This window comes from Passer montanus, unplaced genomic scaffold, assembly GCF_014805655.1.
Source record: "Passer montanus isolate IOZ18808 unplaced genomic scaffold, ASM1480565v1 scaffold9, whole genome shotgun sequence".
Lineage (NCBI taxonomy): Eukaryota > Metazoa > Chordata > Aves > Passeriformes > Passeridae > Passer > Passer montanus.
The window spans coordinates 8,240,079-8,249,933 of NW_024374367.1; the positions used below are offsets into that span (position 1 = coordinate 8,240,079).

The 9,855-nt window shown below is 68.3% G+C and overlaps 2 protein-coding genes across 3 annotated transcripts; one reads left to right on the forward strand and one right to left on the reverse strand.

Moving 5' to 3' along the window:
• Positions 1-121: 121 nt before the first annotated feature.
• On the forward strand, positions 122-3,551 carry CRELD1 (cysteine rich with EGF like domains 1). The gene is made up of 11 exons (XM_039734221.1): positions 122-140; positions 420-598; positions 1,041-1,123; positions 1,201-1,311; positions 1,396-1,487; positions 1,591-1,767; positions 1,853-1,948; positions 2,036-2,119; positions 2,233-2,328; positions 2,411-2,554; positions 2,659-3,551. The coding sequence occupies exons 1-11, from the start codon at positions 122-124 to the stop codon at positions 2,877-2,879; spliced, it is 1,302 nt and encodes a 433-aa protein (XP_039590155.1). The 3' UTR covers positions 2,880-3,551.
• A 95-nt stretch (positions 3,552-3,646) lies between these two features.
• Positions 3,647-7,639, reverse strand: PRRT3 (proline rich transmembrane protein 3). Of its 2 annotated transcripts, none has more exons than XM_039695389.1 (3): positions 6,174-7,639; positions 5,947-6,087; positions 3,647-5,514 (listed from the first exon to the last, which is right to left on the reverse strand). In XM_039695389.1, the coding sequence occupies exons 1-3, from the start codon at positions 7,462-7,464 to the stop codon at positions 3,776-3,778; spliced, it is 3,171 nt and encodes a 1,056-aa protein (XP_039551323.1). In that variant the 5' UTR covers positions 7,465-7,639; the 3' UTR covers positions 3,647-3,775. The 2 variants fall into 2 exon arrangements, with proteins under 2 accessions (XP_039551323.1, XP_039551322.1); XM_039695388.1 differs by having other exon boundaries at positions 5,938-6,087.
• Positions 7,640-9,855: the final 2,216 nt, after the last annotated feature.

Consider the following 9,855-nt stretch of genomic DNA (forward strand, 5'->3'; position numbering starts at 1 on the left):
TGATGGCATGGAGAGGGATGATGGGCCGTGGGGACAGGAAGGGGCTGGGCTGTTTGGGGCGTGAAGGGGAAGGAGGTTTTTTGGTTGGAGGGTGGATGGGGAACTAGACCAGTTTACGGGTATGAAGGGGAACTGCACCAGTTTGGGGTGGTGATGGGGAACTGGACTCATTGGGGCATGATTGGCGACTGGGACAGTTTGGGGGGAAGTGTGAGAACAAATGGGACCAGTTTAGGGTGACATGAGGGGGAACTGGGCAAATTTGGGTACAGTGGGAGGGAACTGGACCAGCTGGAGTGGAGGGGGTGAAGGTGAACCCGCGTGGTTTGACTGGGGTGGGGGGATGTTTAGGGCCAGGCGAGGACCGGGCCGGTGCGCTGGGGGCTCCGCGCGGGGTCACCGACCGCGGCCCCTTTAAGGCGCGGTGGGCGGGCCCGGGGCGCGGCGCGGATTGGCTGGGCCCGGGCTGGGCGCCGCCCTGCTGCGGGCCGCCCTCCTCGGGGGCGTCCTGCTGGCCGTGCACGCCGACCCCGACCCCCACCGAGACGGCGCCGAGCCGTGCCGAGCCTGCCGCGGCCTCGCCGACAGCTTCATCAGGGTGCGCGGCGGGGGGGCACGGCAATGGTGGAGGCCGCGGCGAGGGGCGCACGGGGGGTGATGGCACCCAGGGGTGTGGGCTGGCAGCCGCTGCTTCGGGGGGCCAGGGGACAGTGGCGGGAGGGGCCCACGGGAGGCAGACGTGGGGGACGCGGCCTGGAGGTGACAGCGAGCGGGGACGAGGGGGGTCCTGGGTGGGGTGATGTGGTTGGGGGGCCCGGAGGTATCACAGAGTGGGGATGAGGGTGGTGACAGGGCCCGATAGGGTGGTTTGCGGGGGACAGAGGTGAAGTGGAGGCGCTCCTATGGCATTCCTAGGGGCACAACGACTGGGCTCTGGGGAGGGGGTGGCAGGTCCCTGGAGTGATGTGTCTGTGGACCCCTGCGTATGGAGGGGTTATTGGGGGGTTCCATGCCTGCACTGCCGCTCCCCCCTGCACCAGGGCCTGGAGCGGACAGAGCATGAGGGCTTTGGTGGGGGTAACACAGCCTGGGAGGAGGAGAAGCTCTCCAAGTACCAGCACAGGTAAGTGACCCCAGTGAGGGGCTGGGGAGCCCAGCTGCTCCAGAAGCCATACCCCTCACTGGCTCGTGTCCCTGCAGTGAGACCCGTCTGCTGGAGGTGCTGGAGGGTGTCTGTGCCCCCTCGGACTTCGCCTGTCACCAGCTGCTGGAGCGGAGTGAGGAGCACGTGGAGCAGTGGTGGTTCCATGAGTGAGTCTGGGGACAGGGACAGGGGGATGGCAAGGGGCACAGGTGGATGGCAGGGTGCTGACTGCTGTACCTTCCCCTCCGCAGGCAGCAGCAGCACCCTGACTTTTTCCAGTGGCTGTGTGTGGACAGGCTGATGCTTTGCTGCCCGCCCGGCACCTACGGCCCGGACTGCCGGTGTGAGTAGCTGTGGGATGAGCGGGGCGCTGGTGGGGCTGCGGGGGCTCCCCTGGCTGCTGCCCGGTGTCCCGGCTGCCAGCCGGCTGCTCTCTCCCCGTGCAGCCTGTGCCGGCGGGCCCCGGCAGCCCTGCAGCGGCAACGGGCGATGCGACGGCGACGGCACGCGCCGCGGCACCGGCCTCTGCGTCTGCAGCCCGGGCTACGGCGGCCCCTTCTGCGCCGAGTGCGGGGATGGCTACTACGAGGCCTCGCGGAACAAGAGCCACCTCGTGTGTGCGGGTAGGTGGGGGCTCTGCCGCTGCCGTCCGGCCCGGGTACGGGCAGCTGTCCCTGCCCGTGGCCACGTGTCCCTCCCTGCCCGCAGAGTGCTACCAGGCATGCGGGCGCTGCACGGGTCCCGAGGACTCCAGCTGCCTTCGCTGCAAGAGGGGCTGGGTGCTGCATGAGCACCGCTGCATTGGTGAGTGGAGGCCAGGGGTGAGCTCAGGGCTGTGGGGGCTGCGTCCCGAGCTGAGGCTCAGCGGGGCCATCCCCATCTCTCCTGCAGATATAGATGAGTGTGGCACAGAGATGGCGCACTGCCGAGCCAACCAGTACTGCGTCAACACAGAGGGCTCCTACGAGTGCCGAGGTCAGGGGGACGTGGGGGGTTTTCCTGCAGGTGGCTCTTGCCTGCTTGGTGCCAGTCCTGGCTGGGCTGGACAGGAGCTCCGGCAGCAGCCCTGGCTCCTTTCCCTGAGGCAGACTGCTCCACGGCTTGCATCGGCTGCATGGGTGCCGGGCCGGCTCGCTGCAAGAAATGCAACAAGGGCTACTGGCGGGACGGAGCCAAGTGCCTGGGTGAGTGCCTGCCGTGGACTGGGGGTCCATGCTGCCCCCTCTTCACTGCCCAAGCCCTGCCTGAACCCTGGCTCCCCCCCAGACGTGGATGAGTGTGCCAGTGCCGAGGAGCCGGTGTGCACAGGGGTGCAGGAGGTGTGTGAGAACACGGAGGGCAGCTACCGCTGTGTCTGTGCCCAAGGCCACGTCCGCCGAGACGGGCAGTGCGTCGAGGACAAGCCCCCTGGTATGGCCTAGTGCAGCGCAGGGGGACACTGGGCAGGGGGTGCGGGACCTGGCGGGGGGCTCTTGCTGGTCAGCTGTGCCCTCCCACGAGTGTTGTCCACGCAGATGCCCCAGAGAAGGGCTTCTTTGATGACGTGACTGATGACGAGGTGGTGGTGCTGCAGCAGATGTTCTTTGGTGTGATGATCTGTGCCCTCGCCACGCTGGCTGCCAAGGGTGACATGGTCTTCACCGCCATCTTCATTGGCGCCGTGGCTGCCATGGCCGGCTACTGGCTCTCTGACCGCAGTGACCGTGTCCTCGATGGCTTCATGAAGGGCAGATAGCTCTGGAGCTGCTGGGCACAGGCAGAGGGGCAGGCTCAGCTTGGGGTGCAGGGCCTCCCCCAGGCAGGGCTGGCTGCCAAGGCTGCATCCTGTAGATGATGCTGTGCCCTGCATGCGTCCCCCAGCCCCCCCTTAGCATAGGGTCTTGTTTTCCCTGTCCCTGCAGAGTGAGCCAGGAGTACCTGATCCCGGGGGCTCCCACACAGCCCCCTCTGGCTGGAGGGGTGATGCCAGGCAGTGCAGCATCGTGTGGGGGGCACAGCATGCTGCCCCCAGCTCCTCGTGCTCTGGAGGAGAGGCCTGGCGTTGCGACAGGTGAGGGGGTGGAGGGGCAGGTGAGGGAGGGAACCTGCTGTCTGTCCCCAGGCTGGGGCTCCTGGCCCTGTAGGACTCCCCTCCCATGAGGCCATTCCCTGTGGGAGAGTGGGGGCTGGGTCCCCCCTGCCCTGAGCTGTGTGGCTGGGAGAGCTGCCCCCCCATCCCTGGGCAGAGCCCATCTCCCCTCCCAGGCTGGGGGCCAGGGGCCCTTGCCACTGGCAGGGTGCTGTGCTGGTGAGGGGGCCCTGCTGGATGCATGAGTGTGGCTGTTGCATTTGTCCGTGGTTTGTCCGTCGGGGTGTGCCCATCTGTCCGTGTGTCCATATCTCAGGAAATAAAGCTCTGCACACCCAACTTGGCTGCTCAGGGTGGGAATTTATGGGGACTGGGGGTGCTGCTGCCCACCACCGCTTTCACATGCCAACAGGACCATCTCCTCCCAACATAAACTCTTTATTTCTCTCGTTTGGCACAAATGGAACCGCTCTACAGTGGCGCAGGATCAGACCTCCGCACCCTTACAGTGTCCTCACCCTCACGGCGTCCTCCTGCGCCCCCAGTCTCTGCCCGGCCCGGGCTCAGAGCTCGATGGTGTCGCTGGAGAGGCTGCGGGAGTCCCCAGCCTTGCCAAGGGCTGGGAAGGCGCGGGGAGCCTCGCGCTCGCAGCCGGGGGCTCCCGCGGGCACCAGGAGAGGGGCCCGGCTGGGCGCCTCGTCCAGGGGCAGGCTGTCGGGCGAGGACAGCCCGTGGCGCCAGGGGTTCCAGCTGATCTTCAGCGAGCTGCTGTCCAGCGAGCTGGCCGAGGCGGTGACGGTGACGGTGACGGTGCCCTGGGGCTGGCGGGGGCCGGGCAGCTCCGTCAGCGAGCTGCAGCGCACCACGCGCCCCAAGCTGGGGGTCGTGTCGGGGGCTGGGGAGCCGTGCAGGGAGGAGCCGGAGCCGCGGCGGGCCCGGCCGAAGAGGCCGTCGTGCAGGAGGTGGCGGCGGCAGAGCGCCTGGTCGATGCTGCGGCGCAGGTCGATGGGGGACGGCGGGCGGAAGAGCAGCTCCCCCAGGGACGGGGACGAGCCCTGCTCAAAGGCGGCGCAGGAGCGGGCGGCCAGCATGTTGGGGCACTTGGGGCTGAGCCCCGGCATCCCGGTGCCGGCTGCCCAGACCTCGTTGCTGTCCTTCAGAGCCCGCAGGGGCAGCTGCTCCGCCGGGTTGCGGATGAGGTTCTTGGAGATGTCGTTGGCGGGCGTCCGCTCCGCACCGCTGCCCGTGCTGCCACCGGCCCAGTCGTAGCAGTTGTTGGGGTATTCGGGCGCCTCAGCTTTGCGGCCGGCGCAGAAGTACCGCAGCGCCTTGGCCCAGCAGGAGTGGCCGGCGGGGCCCCGGCGGCGGCACCGGCAGCGCCCAGGCTCGGCGGCGGCCGCCAGCAGCGCCAGGGCCGTGCCCAGCTCGCCGACCCGCAGCCAGAGCTGTGCCGCCCAGCTGGGCCGGGAGAAGCGCCCGTGGGGCCCCAGGGCTCCCCTCAGCCACACAGCGCTGAAGAGCTGCAGCCCGCAGAGCGGCAGCCCCGCCACCGCTGCCGCCAGAAGCGCCCGCGCCCCCGGCCGCGCCCCCGGCCCCTCGCGGGGCGCCCGCAGCACCCGCCAGCACCCCCAGAGCCCCCCGAGCAGCAGCAGAGCCCCCGCCGCGCAGCCCAGCGCCTGCAGCCCCAGCGCGGCTGGGAACCCCGGCCGAGGCGGCAGCAGGTCGGCGGCGCCCAGCACCGCGCTCTGCAGGGCAGCGGCAGCGCCCAGCGCCGGCAGCCCCCGCAGCCGCCACGGCAGCAGCTGAAGCTCGGCCAGGCGCTGCAGCCGCTGGAGCAGGAGGGCAAAGGCGGCGAGCAGCAGGGGGAAAGGGGCTGTGCTGAGCAGCAGCAGCGCCGGAGTGGGCAGACGGCCCCGTGCCCCGTAGGGATCCAGCAGCAGGAAGGTGGCCCGCAGCAGGCAGGCGGCCAGCAGCAGCCCGTGGGCCCCCACAACGTGGAGAAGGTGTGGGGGCCGCAGGATGGCTGTCCCCGCCAGCCCGGCCAGGCAGCCCAGCGCCAGCAGCAGGAAGACGGCAGCCGCTCCGTAGACATGGGCCTCCCAGGAGAAGCCCAGCTGCTGCTGCAGCTCGGCCCAGCGCAGCCCGGTGGCGTTGGCCCCCGGCGCCGGGGGGGCACGGGCTGTGGGCTGCGGCTGCGGCGATGATGAACCTCGGGGCACCGGCTGAGGCGTCATCCCTGCCCGCCGCCACGTGGCCGAGGGGCTCGCAGTGCTGGAGGCTGGGGTCTGCGTGCCCGGCGTGTCTGCAGGTAGGAAGGAGGACAGTCAGGGGAAATGGAGACTTGGTGGCGCTCGGCCCACACCTGCACCCCGCACTGAGCATCAGCTGTGGCACCCCAGCACTGCAGCGGGGGATGCCCTGTGCTGGCTGGGGCTCTGCCCACCGGTGCCTCCCGGGGTTTTCTCTCAGGACGCGCAGTGCAAGGGGTGGCACAACCCCGGTCACGTCCCCCACCCCCTTGGGGAAGCCCCCACCCACCGAGCATTTAGCGCTAATCCCCGCGGGCAGGAGTAGATTAGGGCCGTTGTCAGGTGGCAATCCTGATTGAAGGTGTCACTGTGTCCCGGCTGGGCAGCCCAAGATAGCTGCCATCCCCCCGCCAGCCCCGCCGCCCCAGGGATGGGCTCCCACAGCGTCTGCAGAACGGATGGGCTTGGAGGCAGACCTGTATCACCTGGGTGCCTTGTCCCGAGCGTCCCCGTGGTGGGATGTGCCGTTGGCTGCGGGGTCGTTTTGGTGGCATTCGGGACGCTCACAGCGCCCACGGCGCCCCGGATCTGCTGCGGGGAGCCGACATCCTCCTCGGGCAGCAGCCCTGCGAGAGAGAGCAGAGCAGAGCAGAGCGCTGGCACCTGCGGGGCTCGGTCCCCGCCAAGGTCCCCGCACTGCGCTGGATCCCACCTCTGCTCGGGGTACCGGCGGTGGCCGTGCTGGAGGCGGGGGGCGGCGCAGGGCCCGTGCTGAGGACAGGCCCCGGGACGGGCTGGGGTCCCCTCTGCCCCGCAGTCCCGGGGTCCTTCCGGGGGTCTGCATCGCCGGGGCTGCTGGTGGCGTGGCTGAGCGGGGCCCTCCGGGTGCTGCGCTGGTGGGACGGGAGTGCTCGAGTCCAGGGCTCAGCCGGCCCCCAGGACGGGGCAGTGTGCCCCAGCCGTGGGGCAGAGCTGGGCAGAGCCGGGGAGGGGCTGGAAGGCTCTCCCGTGTCCCCCCAGCTTCCCACCAGCTGCACAGAGCCAGGGCTGGCATGGGGACCCCAGGCCGGCCCCGTGCCCGTGGGATCGGGGACAGGGGCTGTGCCCGGCGGGACAGGCAGGCTGCTGGCTGAAGTGAGATGCACATCCTGGGAGAGGCCCGGGACCATTGTGTGTCCCTCTGCCTCTGTGTGACCCCCTGTGTGGGCATCTGCTGTCCTCATGCCCGCCACCAGCGCGGGGTCCAGGGCAGTGGTGGGTGCGGTTGGCTGAGGGCTGGGGGGGCCGACTGTCCTGGAGACGCTGTGCCTGGACAGGGAGAGGCCCTGCCCTGCCCAGGGTGGCCCTGGAGAGTCTGCCCCTCTGTCCGTGGGCACCTCAGGGCCCGGTGTACCCACTGCGGAGCCGTGGGGCAGGGAGCTGTCCTGCACTTCAGCTTCGTGCCCTCGCCAGGCAACAAGCGGCTCCTCTGTCGCAGCCGGGACCGTGCTGCCGTCCCTCCAGACCTTGGTATCAGCACCTGTCACAGTGATTTCCATCTCCAGGGGTGCCCTGGTGCCATCCCCTGCCTGCAGTGGCGGGGTCCAGTGCTTGACCCCCCAGCGCTCGCTCCTTGGGGCCCCGGCACCGCTCGGCTCCCCCGATGCCTCCCAGGCGGGGGATGGGCCTGGCCACTGCTGTCCCCAGGCAGGGCTGTGCGAGGGGTCCCCACCTAAGGACAGCCCTGCCGGCAGCACCCCCTGGGCCTTGGCAGGGACCCCGGTGGCCAGGAGCATCCCCCAGGTGACGAGCTGTGCCGCAGCCATGGCGAGTACCGAGCCGACCCTGTGGGAATGGGGATCTGGTGAGCCAGGATCCGCGGCAGAAGCCCAGGTAACTCGTGCAGCTGGCCGTGATGCTGCTGTGCCCTTGGCACGCCCAGGGAGAGAGACAGTGGCTTGGCTGTCCCTTCCCGGGTAGCCCTGGGCTCTGTTCCCAGCTATCCCCGTCCCCGGTGGCCCCATTCCGAGTCTTCCCTTTCCCAGTGTCCCCTGGTGTTCCCCATCCCGGTGTCTCCGGTGGGTGGTCCTTGGTGCTTAGTGGCCCCGATCCCCAACATCCACGGTGTCCCTTTCCTGGTGCCCCATCCTTAATGTCCCCTCCCCGGTGCTGAGTCCTGGCGTCCCTCTCGGTGTCCCCTCCCCGGTTCTCCATCCCCCGTGTCCTCGCCCGCTGTCCCCGCCGCCGGCGGCCCCGCTCCGCCGCGCACCGTTCACCTTGGCGCGTCCCGGCCGCATCCCGGCGGGGATGCTCGGCCCGGTGCCCCGCGCTGCCGCCGCACACACGTCCGCAGGGCCGGGCACGGGGGCGAGCGCGTCCGTGGGGCTCAGCTCAGTCCGGGGCAGGTTCGGGGGGACTCCCGGGGACGGGCTCTCCGTGGCGCAGATCCTCCGGGACGCGGATTCCGGAGGGGCACCAGGGCAGGTTCCCGGGGGTCAGGACACGGCGGGGCGGCGGAGGGGCGATGCTGCCCCCGGGGCGGACAGGGCTGCCCGGCCGAGGCTGGTCCCGCGGCCGCCAGGGGTAGGCGGAGGGAGGGGGGCAGTCGGACCCACTGGCAGCGTCCTGAGGAAGGTCTGAGGGGCCCTGCCCCACACCTGCCCCACACCTGCCCCACGCTTGTCTCTCAAACACCCAGCACGGATATGCAGGACCCTGGCAGCCACTGGGATGTGGGACCCTGCCAAGGTTCAGGTAATTAGTTAATCTGCTTAATTGTCCGGCTGGAAAACTGCCCACCCTGTCTGGGCTTGAGCTGGCAATGGCATGACCAGAGCGTCAAAAAGTCACATCAGCTCAGGACTCCATCCTGCAGGGTGACACCTGCGCTCCAGCTCCCTGCCTGCACCCCTGCTCCTCTCTGCCTGTCCCCATGACAGCATCTGTGTGCACCGTGTCCCGCTCCTGCTCCCTGCCACCTCTCCACCCCCGGGGCACTGTGTTCACCACTAGCACATGAGGCATTCCTGGTCCCCGACCACTCCTCTGCGGGGTCAGGAGGCTGCGGCAGCCAGCTGAGCGCAGGCTCTGGGAATTTGGGCAATGCTGGCACACAGGGCCCCAGAGAGCAGGCAGGGCAGGCAGCTGGTCTGGGGATTAGTGCTGGGGAGGCCACACAGGGGGAGAGTGCAGGTGATCCTGCACTGCACCATGCACTGCCAGCACTGGGCACCACTGCAGCGGGATGGTCTCATGCTGAGGAAGGTGCAGCTGCAGTGCTGAGTGTGCAGCGGGGCTGTGGGAAGGGAGCTGGCTGTGCCCTGTATACCACAGTCACTGGAGCACCTTTAGCACAAGGCAGGGCCACAGCAGCCACCTCCACATCCTCGGTGCTGTCAGAGGTTTCCTCCTCTGCCAAGTGACTCACTGGCAGATGAAAATCTGAGCCCCTGCTCTGTGCTGCCGCAGCAGCCACGTGCCTGCTGCCTGCACAGCTGGGGGCGCTGGGTGCAGGATGCAGCCAGTTCCCTCAACCCCTGTGCCCATGCCGCCTGGATGTCACAGGCTTTCCATCACTGTTCTCCCCCTTCTCCTGGGTTCTCCCCCAAGAAAGGCCCAAAACTCCAGTTTCAGAGTTTCAGAGAAAATGGCCCCAGTTAAATGCCCTCAGACAGACTGGAACCCAGCTTTGCTTTGTTTCTTACCATTTGTGTTTTATGGTTCTGTCCTGTGCACTCCATGGTTCTTCTTGGCTGTGCTGCAAGAGGAACCAGCCTGGCACCTTCCCTGGTTGAAGGGGGGACAAGACCCTTACAAACACTGGTACTGGCAGCTCCATGGACGCAAAGGCCAGGAGAAACTACACATCCCTGGGGCATGGCTGATCCAGCAAGGAGCCAGTGACAGTGGGCTGGGAGGCAGGACCAGCTCCGCCAGGGTGCAGGCAGAGTATCTTGGAAATCTGCTGCCATGCAGCACACACACTTGCATTTTTGTCCAGCAAGGCTGGGAGAAGAGCTGCCATCCTCACAGCCATATTGGGGCAAATGCTCTTGTTGGCAGCTCAACCCTGGAGGAGACCCCGAGTGGGAATAGACAGGGGGACTGTGGGGGCCAGGGTGGCATGCTGGAGCTTCATCCCATTCACCAGGGAGGTTGTCCTATGCTGCAAGGAGCAGCCTATTGCTGGCTGCTCTTGCTGTTACACCTCCATCTCCAGGGATTTTGTTTTGCACTGTGTTCCAGTGTGTGTGTGGCAAGGGGCTGCAGGGTGCCCAGGGCAGCCCTGCATGGCACCCCACGGCACTGATGCTCCATGTCAGCCCACCAAAGAGCCAGTCCCTGCTCTGCCTCTGTGCAGGGGCTTGCAGCAAACACCTCCAGAGGTCCCTCCAAGCTCAGCCATGTGCTGCCGA

Excerpts from the sequence above, each read along its gene's own strand:
- CRELD1 (XM_039734221.1), top strand. Across the intron at positions 1,768-1,852 it reads GAGCCACCTCGTGTGTGCGG|AGTGCTACCAGGCATGCGGG; the intron begins GTAGGTGGGGGC and ends CCCTGCCCGCAG. Across the intron at positions 1,949-2,035 it reads GCATGAGCACCGCTGCATTG|ATATAGATGAGTGTGGCACA; the intron begins GTGAGTGGAGGC and ends TCTCTCCTGCAG.
- PRRT3 (XM_039695388.1), bottom strand. The coding sequence starts at position 7,464 with ATGGGGCCACCGGGGACGGGGATAGCTGGGAACAGAGCCCAGGGCTAC. Across the intron at positions 6,088-6,173 it reads CGCCGGTACCCCGAGCAGAG|GGCTGCTGCCCGAGGAGGAT; the intron begins GTGGGATCCAGC and ends TCTCTCTCGCAG. Across the intron at positions 5,515-5,937 it reads AAGGCACCCAGGTGATACAG|ACACGCCGGGCACGCAGACC; the intron begins GTCTGCCTCCAA and ends TCCTACCTGCAG.